Source organism: Prosopis cineraria, unplaced genomic scaffold (assembly GCF_029017545.1).
Source record: "Prosopis cineraria cultivar Desert tree isolate PC_DT_omini unplaced genomic scaffold, ASM2901754v1 PC11, whole genome shotgun sequence".
NCBI lineage: Eukaryota > Viridiplantae > Streptophyta > Magnoliopsida > Fabales > Fabaceae > Prosopis > Prosopis cineraria.
The window spans coordinates 18,563,089-18,588,580 of NW_026555342.1; the positions used below are offsets into that span (position 1 = coordinate 18,563,089).

General features: G+C 31.1%; 1 protein-coding gene, 1 long non-coding RNA gene and 2 pseudogenes across 2 annotated transcripts; 2 read left to right on the forward strand and 2 right to left on the reverse strand.

The window, feature by feature from the left end:
- Positions 1-1,150: 1,150 nt before the first annotated feature.
- On the reverse strand, positions 1,151-3,994 carry LOC129286875 (rust resistance kinase Lr10-like). The gene is made up of 3 exons (XM_054922956.1): positions 3,179-3,994; positions 3,055-3,081; positions 1,151-2,530 (listed from the first exon to the last, which is right to left on the reverse strand). The coding sequence occupies exons 1-3, from the start codon at positions 3,957-3,959 to the stop codon at positions 1,509-1,511; spliced, it is 1,830 nt and encodes a 609-aa protein (XP_054778931.1). The 5' UTR covers positions 3,960-3,994; the 3' UTR covers positions 1,151-1,508.
- An 8,941-nt stretch (positions 3,995-12,935) lies between these two features.
- LOC129286251 (rust resistance kinase Lr10-like) lies at positions 12,936-15,186 on the forward strand (annotated as a pseudogene).
- Positions 15,187-16,023: 837 nt separating this feature from the next.
- LOC129284955 (phospholipase A1-IIgamma-like) lies at positions 16,024-20,956 on the reverse strand (annotated as a pseudogene).
- LOC129284957 (uncharacterized) lies at positions 17,847-20,172 on the forward strand. The gene is made up of 4 exons (XR_008587038.1): positions 17,847-18,090; positions 18,167-18,226; positions 18,789-18,857; positions 19,826-20,172. It is a non-coding gene; the product is annotated as an uncharacterized LOC129284957 (long non-coding RNA).
- Positions 20,957-25,492: the final 4,536 nt, after the last annotated feature.

Genomic DNA, 25,492 nt, shown 5'->3' on the forward strand with positions numbered 1-25,492 from the left:
CGTAGCTCCGGCTGCGTTTGGTTATTTACCCTCGTGGACTGGTGTGTCCACATTTGTTTTCGTGGCATAAGCTGTGTTTGGTTATTTACCCTCGTGAACTGAGTGTCCATGTTTGTAACCTGTTCTGTTGAGTTCTCAAGATTTTAAATGTTGATTAATATGTGTTTTTTAAAATTTACATGATTTTGGCTAGCAGTTTGTACCACTTTGAGTTATATGTGAGCAGATTGTTTTCTTTAAGCATGATAACATAAATTATTTTCAATTTACTCTTATTTTACAAATATGGTTATGACTTACATGCTTATAATTTTTGGTGGAATTACTTTTAATTAGCTGACACCATTATTAGAAATAGTTGATTTAAATTTTAAGAATTTTATTGAAAAAAATTATTTTGACCTCAGATTTGTTAGTTGACACCGATCCCGCCTTCAACCTCAAAAGGGTAGAATAGCTACAATGGGTGAAAGTTTTGGATTGGTATTGTTTCTTTTAATGTAAATATGTAGTTCGTATGTCTTTTTTTGATTTAAAAGAAAGATTAGATGCTCCACATAGATTATTGATAAACTTTGTTTTGGTTTGTATATTGGTTGCTGGCTAGAAGGAGCTACACTCCTGATTTATACTATTATCTGTAAAAAAATTTGTTGTAAGAATTTTCGAAAGATCCTAATTACAGAGGAGGTTCTGCCGAAATTCCTACAAAAATGTCGACACTTTCTTATGATAATGAGTTTAAAGGAATTATTTTAATTCTCATGTAATTTGATTAATTTTGTTCTTTTCTTTTGTAAAATTGAATAAATGTTCATTATGGCTTATGGGAATATGTGAATGGTTCACACCCGTGCCAGTCACACTCTACTTATGGGGCGTGACACTTTTCATCTTCAATTTCATATACATGTTAAGATTCATTACATGTTAGGCGTGACCAAATGGCAATAATCATGCTAAACGATCAAAATACCAAAGAAGCATTCAATACACACAAGCTATTTTACTATTATTGATGATTTAAAAAAATCCTTTCTAGGAATCCCTTTCCAATTGACATGAAGAATCCCATCAACCATCCCAACATTACCAATTAATCAACCCAAGTTGGAGTTTCCACGCAAAGGATAGAAAATAAATTGTAATATGAAATAAAATGTGGAGCTTAGTTCTATCTTCCGTACTCGCTCCTTTTTTTTTTTTTTTGGAAGACCTATTGGATTAATTATATCAACATATACATAAACTGTCGATCACAATTATGTCATCAAATGATCCAATTGTTTTCAAAATCCATAACTACAGATGAATCTTAATGGATGTCTATGTGATTCTTCTCAAAGCCTATAGTCCAGTAAATCAAAATGCTAAGAAAACATCAAACATGCTAACAATTATAGTAGTTTTACATGTTTATTGCAAATAATAACTCTTTCTAAACTCAAATTGTCATGAGTCCCTTATCCTCTTTCATAAACCTTCTTGGCAATTAAGTTACATAAAATTTAGGGTGGCAAAGCTTCTTGGAGCTCAATTTCTCCCACAAGCATCTCTATCACTTCCTTCATCGAGGGTCGATCACCAGGATACATTTGTATGCAATGTGAAGCTATTGTAATCATCTTCTTTGCAATTTCCCTTTCCTCGTTAGAGGTATTACCCTCATCTATTATTTCCTCAAATTGGTCATAGACCCATTTGGCAAAATATGTTTGCCAAGAATGTTCAATGACATTCGTGTTCTTTCTTCTCCCAGCCATTTCCATCAACAACATCCCAAAACTATAAACATCAGATTTGTGTGATATCCCTCCAATGTTCTTGTACAAAAATTCAGGCGCCATGTATCCAAATGTTCCCCTTGCATTTGTCAAAGATACAATACTATTTTCTAATGGATACAACTTTGCCAATCCAAAATCTGAAACTTTTGGATTAAAGTTCTCATCAAGTAGGATATTGTGGGGTTTGATATCGAAGTGTAGAATTTGCATATCACATCCTCGATGTAAATATTCAATTCCTCGGGCAATCCCTAGAGAAATATTAAATATTTTTTCAAAATTGATCAACGCGTTCCGCTGTTTCTCTGAGAAAATGTACTTGTCAAGAGATCCATTAGACATGAACTCATAAACAAGAGCTCTCTTGTTTCTTTCAGCACAGAACCCGATTAGCTGCACCACATTGACATGATGAATCCTGCCAATAGTGGCGACTTCACTGATGAAATCTTGTGCATTGGTTTTGGACTTTCCCAGTAACTTGACAGCTACATCACGATTGCTTCGAAGCTTACCTTTATAGACATAACCATAGCCTCCTTCACCTAACTTGTGTTTGAAGCCATTAGTCATTTTCTTGACCTCTGAGTAAGAGTACTTTATGGGCATCAAATTGCTATTATTTTGGAGGAAGTCCTCAACATTGTCATCATAAGATTGATGCCTTCTCCTCCATCGACGAATCAAGAATATAAAAGCACACGGGGCACCTAGTACAAATTTAGCTGCAGACCAGAGCGTCACTGGGCAAGAGATTTGAACATTAGCACTGACAAGTCAATTATTCATATATTGTGAAGATTTAAATGGTCAGATCTATTTGTTTAGCACATAGATCAAAGCTGACTATTAGAAGTCATTTTACACAGGCTTGCATAGTTCTAGTCCTCGTAAGGTTCCTGATATGTAATAAAACTGTTACTACTTTTGGTTTATTTAAAAAATGAAACTTTTTCAAGAAGTTGTTTCCCAAGATCAATCCTTAATTGTTAATTGAGAAGTAATTTATTGAGTAAAATCTTGGTAATAAGTTGTATAATTCCTAGTTATTTTATCGTTCTTCTAAACCTGCTCTTTCCACATCTATTCATTTATAATCAACAAAAGGATAAATTATGTCTTTAACATTGAAAACAGAAAGTGAAAACAAAAACAAAAAATCGTTTATGGGTTTAGACTATAAAGTATCAGAAATTAAAGCATGAATAATGAAAATGAAGGATTCAGAAATTTTCACACAAGGAGAAAGGTATGCTTCGTCGCTCACCTGCAAATAGACACTTCGAAACCAATTCTGCGTTGCCAAAATCCAAACATACAAAGTTTCAATTAGATAATCATCATGAAAATAACAGTTTTCGGTATTTTATTTTCTTCCCAAAAATACATACCCAAAAGAAATTCAGAAACACCAAATTCTTCAATCCGAGGATGACAGAGAACCATATTTGTGGTATTTTCAAACCGGCAGTTATTACCTTTCTCTCCTTCCCACACGCCACAACGATTTGGTCGCCATTTGATCTCAATCCCTTTAATCTCTTCGCTCTGAACTTGTGGATATGAACAATTCTCATTACATGTCATTGGTCCCCATGGCGACACCTTCACCATCAAATCTATTTTACACGACTCTGCCACAGCAGATACGCTTAGATCCTGTGCCTTCAGCAAATAAGAATAAGGCGTTTTTGGCTCTTCACTGCTTGAACAAAACTGCACAACAGCATCATTATCACTTAGAGAGAGAACTGGATTTTCGCAGCTGAACAACACTAATCCACCCACAACAGAAGAATAATATTTGTCAGAGAAAACGTGGCTGAAGTTGCTGTATGGGAGAGAATGACGAGTGATTGCATAGCAGTTGTCATCGTCAACTCCACCGGCGATGGATTTGACGGTGGTGGAGTTAATGGCATAAATGGTCTGAACTAAGTGCCTTCCATAGATTAAATGTAACAATGTTCTGTTTTTCTCACAGACTAGTTCGTAACTAGGATCGCTGCAGGGTCCGAGATTATATGAATCAGTAGACACGTGGAAGACAAGTCCACAGGAATCACTATATGGACTGTGGTCGATGGAGATCGGAAGATCGAAAGCTCTAAGAAAATATGATAGAAGAAGAAAAAGGCCAAGGAAGGTGATTATGAAGATTTCATGTATCATTGTGAAGGCCAGACAAAGGGAAAAACAAGGTTGATCACTAGTCTGTTTTCTAAGCTTTAATTCACATCGCACCCTAGAGATGGATTAAATAATCAATTAGCACCGACCTATTTGACTGGGCAATATTTGTGAATTTGTAAATTAATTAAAAAGAGTCAATGGTGGAAGAATGAAAAACGCAATCTCATTGTCCTCATGAAGACTATAACTACCAATTAGGGCGATTTTCTCATAATTGTTTAAGAATTTTCTTATTAATTTTTTCTATAATAAAGATCATCTTAGATCTTTTTTAAGAGTGTAATACAAAAAATTAAAAGTATCCATGATGAGATTTATTGTTATTTTTCTGAATTTTATAAGAAAGTATGATAAAAAAATTTATAAATAGCCAGGATTTATAATAAGTTTTTAATTTTGAAAATTCATGTTAGTTTCTTCGTCTCTCTGAATTTTGCAAGAAGTTTGTATAAAATATGTACAATAAATTAATATAAATAGAGGTGATTCAAGTTTTGAAAATTCAGCCAACACAAGTATCCTCCGGTTCAAAATATAAGAAGTTTTTTTTAAAAAAATTTGCATATCAATAAAGTCTTCTTTATCATAAAAATATATATTATTGTTTCTTTTTATCCCTAGTTCAAATTACCAAAATATTTCATAATAAGTGAAAAATACACTTACACAAATATTTACATTAATATATATATAAGGAATAAAATGATAAAAAAATTTCATATATACTAAGTTGATTATACTTTAAATTAAAATTAGCTAAGGAAAATTGTTTTATTTTGAATCGGAGTGAGTATGTTGTCTTCGTCGGACATTAATAACGAAAGATAACTTTGAGTCTCTGCCTTCAACCATTGCCCCACCACAACCGCCCATTAATAAATGCAGCTTGACATTTTAAAACAATGGACAGTAAATAGAATGCCAGGCTTGAAATTTGGGCTCGTCGATGTTTAATCGCACTTAAACAGACTTGTTCTGAAAAATTTGTCTTAAAAAAAAGTAGCCTGGCTTGTATACATTTTTTTATAAAAATTTATTAATGTTTCATAAATGAGGAGGAAGAAAGTACAAATATAAGAAAAAGGAAAAATGTTATAAAGAAGTTTAAAAAAAGAACACTAGCCTATATAAACAAGAAATTTTGATACTTTTGGCACTGAGGAGCCATCTCAAATGAAATACAATCAAATATTATTGATGTTAAAAATGATAACAATCATGATGTTGTTGCTAATATTTTTGTATTATTGTTTTATTGATATTCAAAGAAGACTTGTTTGGTTTATTTAGCTTTGTTTGGTTTGATTTTGAAAATTTGAACAATGATTTTTTTTTTTGAATTGGTTAATGTTTAATTATTTATAATTTTTATTTTCATATATTTATTTAAAAAATAAGTTTTTCAAAATGATTAAAGGGGCTTGCAGCACTCAAGACGGACATGATACCCATGAGTTTAAGGGCCAAACTTTGCAAATGGCATGGTTTTGGGTTAATTGGGCTTTTTAGGCTAAGCCCATGAAGAGGGGCTAGCCTTTCTTCCCCCTCTAAAAATGAAAGATATTAATGAATTCAATAATTCAATATAAATTGAAAGAACCAATGGGCGCTTAGTAGAGTTAGCAAGGTCTACTACCTGCATTTCTCAAGGTGAAGATTCGAACCCTGGAGAGTGACAAACGTAATAATTAATGCGACCTAGAGAGGTTGTCTCATCGGTACTTTGCTACTACCATAAGGTCTCCTTGCTGGGGGTCCAGATTAGTTTGGGACGGATAATGAACCTAAAATACCTTAGGATACTTGATGGTTTATACCAAAAAAAATATAAGTTGAAAGAGTATACGTTTTCAACCAAAAAAAATATAAATTAAATAGTGCTTACTACTGGTAAGAAAAATACATTTTCCTCCTTTTTGGGTATGGTTTTCTTTTTCACTTTTTCTTTCTCTTGCCTGGCCTTGCTCTCTCCTTCTATTGTTTGATTGTGCAGACAATCTCAATTTTGTCTAAAGCAAAAAAATTGTGAGAAATCAAGTTTGTAGAAGATGTGAATTTGTGAGAAGATTTTCGAAATACTCTCTCTACTAACATCACTAATTTACATTGTTTTTTTAAAACTGATATATAAAAAAAGACCATAGCATTTTTGTAATTTTTTGAAAGGTCTTTTACATATGTTTTTTAAAAAAATGACATAAAAAAATTTTCCACACTAGTCATAAAAGGAACTGACATGGAAAACTTTTTTCTAAGAAAAATCTTCTTTTTCCATGTCCATTTCAAATTAACTGATGTGGAATATAAATATCACTTAAAGCTTTCACCTTTCTTCTCCTTCCACCATCACCATCGTTGTTTGGGTTCCATATGTATATATTTTTCATTTCTCCTCCATTTGAAATACAACTAAAAGAATAAACTTTGCTCCTCCATCTCTCTATTTCCCTTCCAATTGAAGTGTCCTTCTCTTCCTCCTTTATTCTCTTGGCCATGGATGGCACATTGTGGCCCGTTAATTGAAAATGCGTTGATTTTACTAATTTATATTGTTGATAAGTAATAATTGAAATGAATATACGACAAATGGTATTATTTTTCAGAAGTAGTTTAATTATTTAATTCTATGTTGATAAATTTTTTTATGCAATTATTCGTGTATTGAGGAAATAAAAATAAATTTCAGCAAAGAAAAATGATAGTTGAACAGTGTTTGAAAATGATAATTTTGATAATGCTTTCTTGCTCCATACATGCTTGGTTTTAATTAAGGGGGACTGAGTTCAGAATGTTAGTTGCTAACAGTAGTTCCATTAGCCCTTGGCGCATCATAGTGCACCTAGCTAGCAGGGTACATTGGAGATGCTAGCCACGTGCGACGACCAATACAAGTGGAATAGAGGCACGATTATTTGTGAGCATGGTACTCACGCTTGTTTTCGTGGGCCTTGTGCTTGCGCTTGATTCATGACTTTCATCGCATTTGTTTCGTGGCTTTTAGCCGCACTTGATTGGTTATTTACCCTCGTGGACTATATGTTCATACTTGTTATTCGTTCTGATAAAGCCCTTCTAGATTTAAAGTAAGATTTTTATTTTTAGATTAGTTCTCCAAAAGCAATTTATCTAATTGCACCATTATTGAAAATTTTTATATTTTATGGGCAGTATAAATTTTACACACTTACATGAATCTAATAGCATTGTCTAATTTTACGATTACATTGTTAAGAATACTCATTATTTATTGTTAGCTAAAGTATATATTTCATGATTTCATTAAATCATTTTGAATTAAATTTATTAGTTATTACCTTTATATATGTATATATGTATTTTAAATTATAATTTTCATTTTAATGCTACTCACTGAAAATTTTTTTGATCTCAGATATTGTAACTAACCTTGCAACTCCAGTAGATCGTTGAGGGAACCTTTTGTTTTTTGAACGGAGGAAGCCTATCGTGATTATTATTTTGGTAAACTATGTATTTTATTTTGTAATCATAGCTTAGTACTTCACATACACCATAGTTAGGTCCTATTCTTATTTAGTTACTATGTCAATTGCTGGGATGGAGCTCGTCTCCTTGTTGGGTTGTTGGCAAGTTCTATTGTTCTTGTGAAAATTTTGGGAGGTCTAAATTATAAGGGAAGCTCTGTCAAAATTTTTGCAAAATATTTAAAACTTTACAAACTTTATTACTATATTTAACTTACATATATAAATATTTTGCTTAGTTTCTGATCAATCAAGGCTTATGGGATATGAGTTTGCCTCATATTTCATGCCAATCACGCCCTTAGTATTGGGGTGTGATAGTCTCCTCCTTGCCATTTCAACTTACAAGTGTGGGTGTTGCTCATTTTCTTTCATCCTTTTCCATTAGAGACTTTCTGCTAATTCTTCTACATAAGTCTTTATTTTTATTTATTTTTAGGGAGAATGATAGTTAGGTCCTAAAAGAATTAATAAATGATAGTTAGATCCTCGATAATTTTTTTTTTGAAAAATAAGTTGAAAATATCAATCTAGATTATTATAGACTCGAGAGCTTCAATTGTAAATAAATATTTAAATATCAAATGTAACTCTTAGATTATAACAGAAATTTCTATTTATAACTATTTGAATTGATAATATTTATAATTCATTTTATAAAAAAATTTGCCGAGGTCCTAACTGTCATTAATTCATTTCTTTATGACCTAACTATCATTCTCTCTAATTTTTATTGCCTATTGGTACTTTGATTGGTTGATTTACTTGAATATATGTATAATTGTGTATTTTAATAAATGAATATATTCCTTCAAATCTTTATTTTAATTCTGAATTTTTTTTTTATGATAGTTGGGTATATGTACAGGTAAATTTGGGTATTTAGATTGTTTGGTTGGTTTAATTAACATTGTTATTGATGCTGGATTAATTATGTATTTTTGGGAGGTCTTAAAAATAAGGAAACTTTGCCAAAATTATTTTAAAATTAAAAAAATTATCTTAAATTAGTCATTGCTATTAAATTGAAGTCTTTTTTAGTGTTGTATAGATAAATTTGAGTATTTAGATTGTTGGGTTGATTTAGCTAACATTGCCATTGATCTTCAATTAATTATATTTTGGGAGGTCTTAAAAAATTAGGGAAAACTCTGCCAAAAATTTTAAAAATTAAATAAAATCTTATCTTAAATTAGTCATTTCTATTAAATTGAAGTCTTTTAATGTTGTATGAATAAACTTGAGTATTTAACTTGTTGGGTTGATTTAGTTAACATTACTATTGATCTTGTAACAAAATGTTTTTTTAAAATATATACACTTACAACATTAGTTTTTTAAGAAAATTAATGCAAAAAATCAACTTTTTACATTAGTTTTTAAAGAATAACATATGTAAAACTTTTCACATTGATTATTTTTTTAACGGATGCTTTAAGTTTTGTTCCACGTTGGTTTATGAAACTGACATGGAAAGTTAATTTTGCATTTCTGTCTTTTTTGCTTTCCCTTAATAACTAACATAATAAGTTCAAAACAACCAATGTAAAAAGTCTTTCAAAGTTAAAAGCTAAGGTTTGAATTTCCACTAAAAGAAGTACATGCATTTCGTACTTGACTGTGTCTTGAATACTATCTATGAGAAATTAAATTAGAAAAATGAATTAAATATAATTACAGACCATGAATTTACATTAATGTTCTTATGAGGTATCCTCCTATTTACATTAATTAGAAAATTTTTCAAATGACTATTTACATTTGTTTAATTGCAAGTAAAGATCATGATCTGTTAGTGGGATTTTAATAATTTAAGGTCTGTAATTATCATTAATGTTCTTATGAGGTATCTAATTAAATATAATTTAGAGACCCTGAATTATTGAAATCCCAATAACATATCATAATCTTTATTGCAATTAAACAAATCTAAATAGTCATTTGGAAAATTTTCTAAATACATGTTTGATTATTTGTAACATTAGTTAAGAATTTATGAAAGTCAATTGTAAATCACAAGCTTATGATTTTTTTACTATCAATATATAGATAAATTACTTAAAAAATATATTAAATACACTTGAAATTATTTGTAACATCAATTGAGAATTTACAGGAGTCAGTTGTGAATTGCAAGCTAATCACTTGTCTTTTTTGCTTTCACTTGAAAAATCAACAAAAGATAATTGAAAATCTCTGCAATGTTAGTTGAGAATTTGCTAAATTCTGTTGTGAATATCAAGCTAATCAATAAAATATAATTTATTACAACTAAGGGCCATAATTAGAATTTCAATAATTCAGCCATGAAAACTTGCAGCTTGTTGGTTAGTGTGCTACACACCCAAGCTACAGATTGCAAGTTCAAATGGCAAACCAACAAGAATTTCAATAATTCAAGGTTTATAATTGCTATTAATATTCTTATGGAGTCTTTAATTATCATTTCTCAAGGGTAATTTCAGAATAATATAAATTAATAAATTATTATTTTGCACAACACATCTTATATTATGAAATATCAAACTATTTAAATGTTACTAGGGATAATGAAATTTTTATCTCCTCAAATTTGACTCATTTATCGATTTAGTTCATCAAGTTTTATTGATTTGGTCTCTTAAATTTGTCTCAATTATTAATTTAATTCTTTTTATTTAAAGAGAAGGTAACACTATTAAGATCTGTTGACATGGTCACATGGATAATGAAATATATTGAAGGTAGTCATATAGATTAATGAAAATAAATATAATTATCTAAGCAGAAAAAATATACTAAAAAATTTAAAAAATAAATAAATAAATCACAACGTAAGGGACTAGTTTATTGGGCTGGTTTGTTCAAGATAGGCCAAATTTGGAAAACTAGTTAATTCATGCCAGCCCAAATAAAAAAAAAAAAACCCAAATAACCATAATGAAGTACGGCGCCAAGACTTGGGCATGCCCCATATAGGAGTGAAATCCCTATATATGACCCAGCAATGCTATGGCTACGTAGATGATGTAAATATCAGACATGTCATCATCAGAAAAAGAGACTATATCTGCACCTTAACTAGTGTCATTATGAATAACTGTACGTGTGTGTGTAGATACATGATCAAAGTTAGCTGATGCCTGATCAATTAATATAAAAGAGAGCATCATTGAGCCCATTGAGGATGTGTCTAGTGCAAATATATTCATCATTCTCTTTCTTTTGCCTTTCTCTAATTTTGGCTATCTATGGTTTCTTCTTCTGTTTCTTGGGGCTTGGGAGCGTAGTGAAGGCATATGTAAGCCATGTTCAAAGTTGTAAGAATATATAAATTTCATCTTCCTTTGCCATTTCATTAAGTTACCTCCTTCAAATATTTCCATCTCTACTTCACAAAGTTTGTAGTCAACTCCTCCAAAGCTATTATTTCAACAAAATTAAGTCTAGAAATTGTTGGAGGCAATATAATGGTTCTCTAAAGAGTAGAAGAAAAATAGATGAAGTAGAAGAAAGTTGTACATGATGCCTTCAAGGAGTGGGAAACATTTTTCTTGAAGCTTAATTCTCACCCCCTATGTGCAAATTAGGTTAATGGTGAATTTTCTTTAAGAATTATGGTTTGCATTTTCAATATTTAAGCCAAGACAATATAATAATGGTGCTCATAAAGTGATAATTTGACTTTATTACTAATGCACTTGAAGTTAAAGACAATGAATTTAGATATTTTTATGTTAAAAATGAGTGATGGTGATAGATATTTATAAAAAATTAAATGATACATTGAAGTTGTTCACTTTGGGTACTCTCATGGAGGAAGAGTACATCAACCTAATTTGCGTTCTATATAGGGGGTGACTTCCAGACATCTTCATACAAATACAACCAACCCAGACCTGAACCACAAACAAACAAACATCGATCAATACCCTCCATAAATTTATCTTAGTTATCAATTATCCATAAAGTTTAATATTTATCAGTGAATTAAGTTATTAAGTTTCATAACTATACGCCATCAATACTTATAATGTTATTTTCCTTTCATGATCCCTTTTCTTTATTAATTGCTTTGCAAACATGGCTGATTGGCCATTCCATTTCTGTGACGCAGTTTGCAAGGCCCCACGGTTTTTGTTGCTACCTGCAAGGTTCATTTATACATGCCCCATCCAATGGGGAAACCTATGAAAAATTGCAAGTTTAAATTTCCACAACCTTACTTATTATATTATATTGATATCATATTTAATTTTTTAGATTGTTTCCTTGAAATTTCCCTACCGAGCATTCTAGTCTCTCTGAAGATCGAGTAGGTCAGGTCATTGTTAATGGGAAAGAGAATTTGTCTGACACATCTACATATAATTTGCCCATATGTTCTTGTATCTCTATTTGATTCTTCACTGCTTCTGTTGTCTGCTTATAGCAACCCATAATATATTCATGTGTGAATTAAGGACAATATAGTGAAAACTGAAGGGAATAAAAAATGGCAAGTACATGTTATAAAATGATGGGGAAAAATTATACACTACTACTTGAGGACCTAAAATAACCAATGAAGAAAAAAAGTATACTTCTTTCTATCCCATTGATAAGTTGCTTCTTGAATTTTTTTTTTATAAGGAAAATTTTATAAGTTATTAATTCTATCTAAAAATTGGAAAAGTTTTCTTTTTTGTGTTCCATATTAAAACCATCCTTAAAAAGTTTCCTACTATCCTATTTAATTTAACATTGAATAGAGGTGTAAAAGAGAAAATTGTAATAAATTATCAATATGGTGCCGTACAAAAAGAACCACAACACCCTCCACATTCCGGTGTTTTATAAATAAGATCACGGAGAATAATAAGTTAGGATGAATTAACAAATAATAGAAATCAAATTTAAATTATCAAATTACCATTGATATTATGTAACTTTTCATGATTTAAACAAGAAAATGGGGAACACTAACTTCCACGGCATGCGTAGAGCAGCTCTAAGAGCACTCTAAGACTGTGTCATAAAAGTCTTGAGAATTTGTCCAAGTCAATACAATATCGACAGCTTGATATCATGCATTTATTTATTTTTTTTCCACTAATTATAAGTCTCAATCCTCGAAGCATCCATGCCATTGCCACATGTATGATCCTCACGTTACGTTACTTGTCTCTCCCATAATCGTTTACAATGGGCTACATTTTTAAACCACTCAAGTCTTCTGTAGTAACGTTAAATTATATACGTTTCAATAGTGGCGGTGGGGTTGTCTCATTCATGCTATTATTTATCCTCAGAATTTTCCCGCAAATAGGAACGAAGGACCCTCCAAAACGTGGCCGGCGGGCCGGTTGTTATTATAATTGGAGTGCTGTTTCTTTCCATTTTATGTACTTTTACTTTCACATACTTGTATCTTAATTAGATTTAAAAGCATAAGCATCGTACCTATAGATTTTCCTGTAGACCAAAAAGAAACATGAAACAGCACTTGCTTGTCAACCTCAGGCACGATCGAATGGCCATTCTCTTTAAAAAAGGAGTCCCTTTATTATTCTTCAGCTTTGTAATAATTTCAGCCAAACCTGATGATTTCCCTGATGCATGCAAAGAATCATCAAGGTGCGATGTTGATGGACCAAAGATAAGATTTCCGTTTAGGTTCAAAGGCAAACAGCTAGAACGATGTGGCTATAGTGCTTACTTTGATTTATACTGTACTGAAACAAACCAGACAGTGCTTGAGCTGCCTTTGTCTATCGAGGTTTTAGTATACTTTATAGACTATGAATCATAGATTTTAACCGTGTCTAACCTTGAAGGATGCCTTGCTCATCTCGCTTTATACTCTTCTCCTTTTCGGGCAGTCGATGATCATCATCCTGAGTCGTCAGGCCAATATGCTTTGTTCAATTGTTCTAGGACATATCGAAAGAATTCTGATAGCAGACGATTTCAATAATGGGGAAACTTTTCTTGCCTGGACGTTAATGGCTATGAAGTTTTAGCTGTGCCATATACAGAGAGAATCGTGGACAATTCTCTTTTATCTTGCACAAGAATTAATGGCTATGAATTAGTGCCCAGTTCTCTATACAATATCAGCGAGTTTCTAATTCTATCATGGCCCATACCAGATTGCAAAAGCTGCAGTGAAGATAGTGCGAATTGTTTACCTGAATGTAACCACAGCCATTATAGAGGTGAAAAAAATTTCTCCAATTACAATATCTTTTTGAAACTGTGAATTTTAATTAGTTCTGTTTTTGAAGCTTATATATATATCTGCATTTATGTTTTAGGAAGTCCATCAAAATGGAAAATTACCGGTAAGGTTCTTCGACTGAGGATTCAATTCAGATATTTAAGATTAAAGCAACCCGATAAGATTATTACTAATCGATATTTTTCTATATTTGTAGGTGAAATCCTAGGCCCGTTTCTGTTCATATTTGTTGGAGTTATTGTTTCTTATAATATCTATGAAGCTAGCCAGGAGATGCAAGGCCACAAGAAAATTAAACAGTTTTTAGAAGATTGCAACGCACTTAGGCCTGCTAGATACTTGTATGCTGATATAAAGAGAATCACAAATCAATTCAAGGATAAACTCGGACAAGGAGCTTTTGGAACTGTCTATAAAGGAAAGCTATCTAATGAAATATAGGTCGCTGTTAAGCTCCTAAATGCTTCAACAGGGAATGGACAAGAGTTTATTAATGAAATGGAAACAATGTGTCGAGTTCACCATGTCAATGTGGTTCGTTTGGTTGGCTTCTCTGCTGATGGATCTAGACGAGTTTTGGTTTATGAATTTTTACGTAATGGTTCACTGCAAAAATTCATAACTTCAGCTGACAGAAAGGACCTTTCTCTGGGTTGGTCAAAGCTTCTTGATATTGCTACTGGTATTGCCAAAGGAATTGAGTATCTTCATGAAGATTATGACAAAAAATTCTCCACTTTGGCATCAAACCTCACAACATTCTTTTAGATGACAAATTCACACCTAAAATATCTGATTTCGGTTTGGCCAAGCTTTGTTCCAAGGATCAAAACACTGTGTCTATGACAAAAGCAAGGGGCACTTCAGGCTATATTGCACCTGAGATCTTTTCTAGAAACTTCGGCAATGTATCCTATAAATCAGATGTTTATAGTTATGGGATGTTGCTACTTGAAATGGTTCGGGGGAGAAAAATCACAGATGTTACCGTAGAAAACAGCAATGAAGTATGCTATCCTCAATGGATTTATAATCTTCTAGAGAACAACGGAGAGATACAAATCCATATAGAAGGAGAGGAGGATAGTAAAATTGCAAGAAAGCTATCGATTGTGGGATTATGGTCCATTCAATGGCATCCACTAAATCGTCCAACCATGAAAGCTGTGGTTCAAATGTTGGAAGGAGATCATGAAAAGCTAGTTTTGCCTCTTAATCCATTTGGCTCCGCACGTCCTACTAGAACAAGGGCTGTTAATGGAGTAATGCAATTAAACCCAAAGTTATCTATCATTTATGAAATAGAGTGAAGTTGAGATGGTTGATAATTAATCATTTGGTATACTAATGTTGTTCTTACACTTTCTAATTGTGCTAGCTGTAATGAGTTAAATAAAAGTTTTTGTTTAGTTGTACTATATTTGTTATTGTTTCATATTTGTGAAAAAGATTTAAAGGTATATCATTGAGATCTAGATGGCACGTTATTGTGCACAAAGTATAAAGTGAGTTGTATTGTATTGTAGCCTTGTAAATATCTAATATTACTTGCTATATATGTTATATAATATATATTGATGCTAACAAGGTCTCCCTTATTTCGTCCCTCAACACTGTCACGATTTATTTAGTGTTTGTAGAGTTGTACTCACATACTAAATGGGAAGGCTGCGCCTTAGTTCACATAATTTTAGAATTTCACAATGCTGCTGACAAACAATTTTTTTGTAGTGTGGCCTTCACGTTGCTTTTCCATAGTAGAATGAAATTCTCATTATTACAACATCAAGAAGAGATCAATAACCAATCAACAATCATCTGAAAGAAGAGATTAAGAAGAAAAATAGTTAATATATATTATTTCCGAATAATGATATCTTGTTTGTCATCTCATTGCATAGGGACTATAGATTTGTTTTTCATCTCTATATTAATGAAAAATTATTTGACTTTCAGACTAGACATTTGTTTTTTTAACTTTGATTATGAATTAAATTAATAAACATTTTCCTATAATTGTAATATTTATTGTATCTAGTGATAATATATGTTTTTTTAATACTATAAATGTTTGATTTCATTTTTAGATTACTTTATAGTTGCAAGTCATGAATATTATTAAAAAAATGAAAATTTTAAAATTCAAACAAATAAATTTTAAGCATTTGCAATGGAAAATTCTACCACAAACCACTGACATGTTTGGTAAAATCTTGTAATGAATGACCAAACATTCACCAAAATAACCAAATACATAACATACTACTAGGAACAAAGAAAGTAAAGTAACACTACACATTTAAATGTCAAACAATATACTATTATAGCATTAATTAATGGATTAAAAGTCATCATCCTTCAATTCAAGATCCAACATCTTCCAACTACCATCGTGTTGCTGAACCAGAACTTTGTTTTCCTGAACCCTTCAAGTCTCAGGAATATGATATTCATCCTTCAAGGCATCCAAGCTTTTGTTGACAAGTGCGATATCACGCTGAACCTCTAAATTGAATCCTCCTTTGCTTCCTTGTGTTCCTACAACTCCATGCAAATAAACCTCCAAGCTGTGCCAACCTGCCACCTCACCGACATTGTTCTTCAAGTACTGAGATTCCTTAGTATCAATTTCAAGCTCTTGTCCCACTTCAGAATACCCTATGAAAGGATGTCTTGGAACAATATCTTCTTTATTACAAACACGTAAGGCTCGCAGGTCTATTTGGTCGGAGAAGAAGGCTTGAAAGTCTAAGTCTCCGACTCGTGGGCTGGCAAAAACGATGGCTGTGACGGGAAAAGCTTTGATCTGATGAGGCTGATGATGATGATGATTCTGTGGGATGTTATAGCCATTAGTGACTTTGTCCACTGCGTTTACGGTTGCAAGTGCAGCTCCTAAGCTGTGACCAGTTACTGTTTTGCTAATTTCTTCATCCTTAAATTAGTTGACAAGTCTTCTAATCTCATTTAAGACCTGCATCGTTATACGTGCAAGTTATAGAACCACATAATCATCTCAAAAATAGAAAACACATACTCCCTCCTATTCTTAATATATGTAGGACCCTATAATTTTAACCACATCGATCATGTAGATTATTAAGTTGAGAAATCAACATTTGTTAATAATATTAATCTTCTAAAAAATGACAATGTACTCTTTTCAAACTAGCCTTATTAAAGGAGTGGGTGGGCTCATTAGAGAAAAAGAACCAAGTAAACAAAGTAAGGACTGAAAAATGTATTAAGCTGGCTTATTTGGTTTTGTTCTATTTTTTGTTTTTAAAAACTATTTTGTACACCAATTCCTAAAAAATATTTTTTAAAAAAACAATACAAAATAAAAATCTATTTGATTGTGTTAATTTTAGAAAAAATTATAAGTAAAAAAGGCTTGTAGTGGTGGTCGTTAGTGATTAATGGTAATGGTTTATGATAGTGATTTCAATAATATAAACATGAAAAAAATTCTAAGATATTTCTTTCTTTGTTTTCAAAAATAAAAAGGGCTAAAGAGAAAATTAAGTTGACCAATAAGCTATAAGTCTAAGAACATCAATCTAGCTCCTATCATTATTAATAAAAGTTAACTTTGATCATTAAGTGATTAAAAAAATAAAAAATGATCTCAAAAAATGATCAATGATTTTCTTGGTCCTACAATTTTTGGCTTTTTTATTGTAATTTTTAAAGTATTTTCTATCATTTTTTGTCAACTAACAGTTAAAATTAACTTTAATTAACATTCAAAATGTATAATTTTTAAATGTTGAAAGGAAACTTTATATCAAAAATGAGTTTAAGGTCTCAAACGTTCACCTATAATTTAGGAACCAATTTGCTCATTTTTTTGAATAAAATATGAGAATTGTAATAACCCCAACAAAATTTAAACTGAATAAATAAATAAATATATATATAGGGTAACTTAGTTAAAGTGGGTTTATATTAGTTTTTGGGATCAATATAGCAAGTCAGAGACTTGGTCTAGTGGCAGCTGAGGAAGGCTTCATATAACAGGTCCCCAGTTCGAATCCGAAGAGTACAAAAGAAGAGTTGAAATATTTTTTTATTTTTCTGGTCATGCGAAATTACCATATTACCATTGGTTTCATCATATTATTTTTAAAACTCTTTCTTTCTTCTTTCTCGATGGATCTGGACCAGAGAAGAGCTTTGAGAGCACCGATGTTTTGCTATGCCTCTCAACTGAAGCTACCTTCTTCCTCCTCCACCGAAGCCAACAACGTCGTTCGTGTAGCCGCCGTCGAAGCTCTGCTTGTTCGCTCACCTCAGCTGTGATTTTTTTCAAGTTCCTGCTGTTCGTCTGTCCCCTCTGCTGCTGATTCAAGAATGAAAAGTTTTTCTTTCTCTTAGCTCCTGGTTCGCGTGGGTATAAAAGATTTGGGTGAGCAAAGATCTCTTCCTTTTAGGTTCATTTTCTATTTATTGCTGAGCTTATTCTTCTTCATTCATGGCGGCAGTTTTCTTCACTGTTCATCATCGTTCTCTTTCCTCTGTTCGTGCGTGTTGATTCATTAGAGGTTAGAAGCTTCAATCTCTTCCTTTTTCCTCATAAATATGGGCGTGTGAGTAGCTGGGGTATTACAGAAACTAGGAATCTGTGTGTGCTCTATATTGCTGCCATGACCGAAAAAAAAAAAATCTGGACTGAAATCAAAAGAGACAAGCTTGGATATATTGTTGGTACTTATGAGATGTCATTGAAGGTCTTGTATGAGGAATTAAAAAATTTTGACTTCTAATTATTGATGGGAATTATTGATTTAGGAATTCTCTTGTAGCTTTGTAAAGGAATTTAAATCATGTGTATATTTAGAGTTTGTTTGATTTTTGGTGAATGGTTAAAGGCTTAAAATTGAAGAGGTAGAAGTAATGCACCTAAGGTAAATGATGCAAAGATTGGGAGAAAACTCCTATTTCAAGGAAATATTATGGCATGGTTAAAGTTTTATGAAGAAAGTAAGAGAAATTAATGATAATGCTTGAATTAACTTTAAATTATAAATTTGGGTTTTGAGATTTTAATGGTGGTTAGTGAAGGTTGTGTTATAAATTAAAATTGTATATATTTATATTTTATAGGGTGTGTGGAAGAACAAGACCCTGAAAAACTTAAAAGAAGAATACTTTCGAGAGTTAGAACTTCAACAGGTAAGTGAATAGTATTCCTTATGAGCAGTCATTAAAAATCTTTTATTAAAATATTTCATTTTTATGAATCATGTTAGCTTTAGAAATTTTGAAATAATGATAAAGAATAATCATATTATGATTCGTGTTCTTTCTCAAGAAATATATTTTTAATATTGATAAAGGCACCTTAGCCTATTGAATTTTAAAAAATCTCTTGATTACACTTAGTACAAGTTTGTACATTCGTTATGATGTATCAATTTGGCAAGTTTCATATATCTGAAGTAATTCATGCGAATTTGATCTTGAGAATGAAAGTTTGACTTCAAAAATGATTATTTCTCTCGCATGTTTGAAATGGGATTTCTAAGAGAACTCTATACAAAACCCTGCTGCTAACGGCAGTTCCGTTAGCCCGTAGCGCGCTGTGGTTAAATACTAGCTAGTTTGTTTCGTGAGTTTTATTCTCACGTTTTGTATTCGTGGGCTTCGTACCCGCGTTTGATTTCGTGGCCTGAGCCGCGTTTGGTTACTTACCCTCGTGGGCTGTGTGTCCACGTTTGATTCGTAGCTCCGGTTACGTTTGGTTACTTACCCTCGTGGACTGGTGTGTCCACGTTTGTTTTCGTGGTATAAGCCGCATTTGGTTATTTACCCTCGTGGACTGAGTGTTCACGTTTGTAACCTGTTCTGTTGAGTTCTTAAAATTTTAAATGTTGGTTAATATGTGTTTCTGACATTTATCCGGTGTTGACTAGTAATTTGTATCACTTTGAGTTATATGAGAGCAAATGGTTTCTTTAAGCATGATAACATAAATTGTTCTCTACTTATTCTTATTTTTCAAATATGATTATAATTTATATGCTTATAATTTTGGTGGAATTACTTTCAATTATTTGACACCATTATTAGAGACTGTCAATTTAAATTTTAAGAATTTTATCATGGGAATGCTATTCACTGGAAAAATTATTTGGCTTCAGATTGGTTAGCTGACGCCGATTCTACCAGCGACCTCAAAAAAGGGCAACTAGCTACAGTGGGTGGATATTTTGATTGGTATTATTGTCTTTATGTAAATATATAATTTGTATGTCCTTTTGATTTAAGAGAAAGAATAGATGCTCCACATAGGTTGTTAATAAACTTTATTTTTTTTATCTGTATATGGGTTGTTGGCTGGAAGGAGCTACGCTCCTAATTTATACTGTTATCTGTCAAAATTTTGTTGTAGAATTTTCGGGAGATCTTTGTTACAGGGAAGTTCTGCCGAAATTTCTACAAAAATATCGACACTCTTTTATGATATTGATCTAATAAGTTATTTTAATTCTCATAGGATTTGATTAAATTTTGTTCCTTTCTTTTGTAAAATGAAATCAATGTTTATTTTAAGGCTTACGGGAATGTGTAAGTGACTCATACTCGTGCCGGTCACCCTCTATTTTGGGGCGTGACAAGAATAGTTTTAAAAACATTTAAATCTAAATCACTTGCCTAAACATTTTTTTTAAGACAGAAAATGATTTTTGAAAATAGAAATCAAACAAGCCCTTACAGACCTGGTTCCTGGCGCTGGTTTTGTCGAGACATGAGTTATCTGCTGTGTAAATGGAATAAAAGCCTCGATGCACTTTACGATGAGAATCATCGCCAAATATCTGTGGAGCTTCATTCAAAAGGAATTGAACATCTTTAACCCATTCCCCGCTCTTCTGGGTTCCTCTCCAGGGAATCACAATATCTCTCCTTCCTAAAACAGCTTTGCCTTCATCTGTCACCACAGCAACATACCCTATCCAGTTCGATTCTTCAACGTCGTTCAGTACAAGGAAATCGATTTCTACGGTCGCATATAGGAACCTCGTAACCTCGTACTTGAAAGGATTCTCTTTTTCCAAACCCACCTTGGAAAAGAACTCGGCTTTCCCATATCTGCTCCGTCCTGCCTACTTAGATACTTTATCAGAGTTAAAAGCATCATAAGTAGTTTGAGCCATCTCTCCATAGTGTAGTATGTACCTGCGAAGATCATTGTCAAGCGGGTCTAGCAGAACCTTCCAGTAATGTTGCCCACTAAGATCTCTCCAATTTTCAGCAATATTTTTTGCCATCTTTTTCGATTCCTGACTTAGAAAGTGAACCAAAATGATATATGATGAGTTTGAGTTATGTCGAGGAGGCTTGGTTTTGCATGCCTTATATATATTTCGAAACGACGGCCTCTTCTTGCATGCTTAACGTTCTTAATTGGATTCGTAAACATGAAGACAATACATCCTTTGAAAAGTATTTAGCTGTTCAGTCTTACAATTCTTTGAAAAGTATACATTTCTGCTTCGTTGCTGATTCAGTTTTACAATTCTTTGATATTTGTATGCACATATACGGTTTTCAAAGGAATGAATTTAATGAGAGTAGGGCTGTTAGGTTTTGGTTTATTCAGACGAAGTTACTTGATAGACTAATAGGTTTTTTTTTTTTGGACATATAGACTAATAGGTTAACTTAGACTCATTGCTTATGTTTCTAAAACGCGTTTTCTTTTTAATTTTTTTGTTATGAAGCAATTAGTTATCAATTATCAAACATAATACTACAACTTATTAAATAATTTTTTAAACAGCATTACAATCAATTAATATATATATATATATATATATTAGGTTAAAGACCTTTTTTTTTCCAAATTTTTTTTTAACTGCGCTAAACACCCTATACTGAAGGGTGGAGCTCTCAGTAAAAACCACAAACAAACCTGGCCCTCTTAGTACATGTAAGAATTTCTCTAGAATAGTAAACATTAAGGGAAGATAAAAATAAAAAATTAAGGTAATAAAGCTGGGTGAAGATGTTAAAATGAATATTTAGGTCATAAAAAAAGATAAGATTTATAATAACTATATATGAGAAAAGTTGTCATGGCCTCTACAAGGGGAAAATAGTAAGAAATTATTTAAAATGATTCAGACATGGGTCTAGAAATTTTATGCTGTGAATTAAAATTTCTAGATATATAAACAATGTACAACTCTTCAATGAATATATATTATTTCTTTTGTTCTCAGTAAGTTTTTACACACATCATCAATGAACCCCATGTTCTATTTCTACATTTATTAGGTATTTGAGGAGAGAATATATATATATATATATATATAACGTTAATTTTTCTTAAATATTTTTCCATTTCTAGAATAAAAATCAATATAATTAAAATCATGGCCACACACATTGTGCTTAAAAACAATTAGAAATAGAAGTCAACTAAATCTATCTCGCATAACAAGGATGAGTCATGGGGTATGGCAAAAGGCAAATGGTTCAAATCAAAGTCATCTCATGGAAGGGGAAAAAACAAGAAATTATGAGATATAATTCTTCAAATCAGAATACATTTATTTTGTTTTATTATGAATTTTAAATGAAAATGTATTCTGGAACTGTCATGCGCATTGTCTCCTACACCGTGAAAAGAAAGACCGACTGCCACCGTCACCATCCCTGCTTCCCCGATCTTGTGTCCGATGACGGTGATAGAGATTTGTTAAAGGGAAGAACTTGTAGTTGGGTTTGAAATGAAAAGGGTAGAAATGTCAAAAGTCTGACCTCCAGGGAATTTTTCACCTAAAATTTTTTAATTTAATTAAATAAACAAAACATAAAATAAACTAATAAAAAACTTATTAATTATAACGCAAACTTTCTCCAATTCAGAATATAAGCAATTTTTAACCCAAAAAAAAAACTGCATACCAATAAAATATTTATTGCCATGCAAATATGGTATAGACATTTTTTTCCTTTTTATATTAGTTTTAATTCATGATGAGTTAGAAGAGGATCATAAATTCACAAATACGGGAATCCATGTTTATAATACAAGTGGTAAAATAAAAAAAATTGAATACTAAATTGCTTATATTTTAGATCAATATTAGCCAGGAATAAAAGAATAAATGCTTATATTTTGGACCACAACATTAATTTTTAAGCATAATAATTATTTTTCTCTCAATAAAAGTTTAGGTAAGTTGGGAGCTCAATAGGTCAAAGCATACTTTCAAGCCCATAGCGCTATAACAAATGTAGAATGTCATTTGCGATAAGATCTTAACCTCTCCATCAAATTGGAAGCCAATTTTGGACATGTTTTGTTGAAATGAATTAAAAATATAAAAATATATTTTGTTATTATCCCTGTATGTATTTTATTTATAAATATATGATCCCAGGTGTCTGGTGTATTATAAAATTATTTAATACCAATTTATTTTTCACTATTTAAAAATTTGTTATTATTTTCTATATAATTTATTTTAGAATTTATTATCTCATATAAATCACTTGTATTATAAGTTATTCTAACAATAACTTATTGATTTTCCTGGCGTATACTAAAAATATAAATATTTTATAATATTTCAGAACCTATTATACATGTTAAAATCAAAAGCCACTTTGAAAATATTGATAAGGTTTTTTGATTGATAAATAATTTGATGTTGATTGATAAATGATGATATTTTAACAAAATGTATGGGAAAATCAAAAAGCACACGAAACAATGCTAAGGCCAAGAGCCCAAGACCAGGCTTGACAAATGATCAAAAGTATTCAGAAGAATGGCAATTTGGTCGTAAAATATTAAATTAATATTAGTTAAATTATTGACAAATTAAAAAAAAATAAGTTAAAAATATCAATTTAAATTATTATAAATTCAAAAGTTTTCATTATAAATAAGTATTTAAATATTAAATGTAATATTTATATTGTAAGATAAATTTTTGCTTGTAACTAATATTTATAATTTATTTTATAAAAAAATTTATCAAAAACATAATTGTCATTCAAAACCTAACTGTCATTCTTTCAAAGTGTTCGAGCAACCCTAACCCCACCATCTTCAATGGTTTTCTTGGAGAAAATCAGTGCAAAATCCCTTGTATGAAATCTAATTACTATTTGATCCCCTGAAACGTACAAGCTAATCCCCAAGCAAGTCTCAGATCTTTTATTTTAGATATATTTTGTATATAATTACTAAAATATCTTTATATTTTGTTTTAAATCAACCCATCCACCACCGCAACTCTGACAATCAACAGTGGGTTATAATTACTTAATTATGGGAAGGATGGCCTTAGGGGATTAGAACCAGGTTTATATATTTAAGTTGACACTTTCTTTTATACGAGTTGTCATTTTCATATATCAAGATCTTATTTTTCTACGCTCAAGTTACCAATTTTATTCTAGATACAAGTTATTCAATATATATTATATTTTATACTAGTATAATCATTATCAATTATTTTGGGTACACCAACCTTCCAAATATTATGTACTTGACCTACTATTCATTGGGCCAAAAAAACCTACTACTTACCACTAGCAAGTGTTTTGGCAATCGGTTTGCTAATGATGGAAACTTTTCGGTGTTTCAATGGAAAGGGTTGATGGGTTAATTATTTTTTAAAAAATTCAAAATATGGGTGTTCTACTAATTATACATAAAATACATTTAAAATAAAGGATCTGAGACTTGGAGATAATTTGTGCCTTTTATGGGTCCTTGTAGTAACTAAAATCTCTGCAAGGGACTTTGTAATGATTTTCCCATTTTTTATGCCCAGGAGAAAATGCCCACTTGCATTGACTGGCCCCCACCCACACCACAAGTCCACAATTCACCAGAAACATACCACACAAACAACCTTCCAGGCTCCATTTCCAAAACGGAACGGAACGCCATTCGAACCGGGCCCACATCAATTGTTAATCTCAAATGCTCCCCGCATCCCATTTATAAAACCCATTTTAAAAATTTCATTTGATCTTATAAATTATAATATAAATTTTTAATTAATATTTAAAATATATTTTTAAAATTATTTTTTATAAGGAAAAAAAAGTAACATAATAATACTTTTTAAATTTATTATATAAGGATTTATTTAAAATTTTACACATTATGTTCCTTATACTTTTTTTTACATTGGTATCGATAAGATTTTTAGAGATGACTTATAAAGAGGGCCACAGGAGTACTCTCTAATCATATACTCCCTCTATCCAAATATATAAAATATTTTTAACTAAATCAATGCAAATCAATAAATGTTAGTTATCTAATTAAAAGTATAGCAATATTTTAATTTTGCCCTTAATCATTGTAAATAAAAATATGAATCTTTTTTTTCAAAGTAAATTAATTAGAATACTTATCTTTTTCTTTTTTTAATTTAATAAGAGTATAATGGTCCATTCATTAAAAAATACTAACAACCTCTTATATTTAGGCATAAAAAAAATTCTAAAAAACCTCTTATATGTAGGGAGGAGAGAATATATATAGGGTGAGGCAAAATATTTTTAATCCTATTTTAAAGTTATTTTATTAAATTTTTATTATAAATTTTTTCATTTATTTTTTATTAAATATTATGAAGAGAAAATATATCATCAAATTAAATATATTTAATAAAAGTAAATTTGAACAATTATTAAATTTTTTAACAAAGTTAATGAATTTTTAATTTTTTTAAATATGATAAAATATATTAAAAATAACTTATAAATAAAAAGAGTAATGTTTTTTTGGGAGAATGACAAAGAGGTCTCAAAAGGACTTATTAATTCAAGTT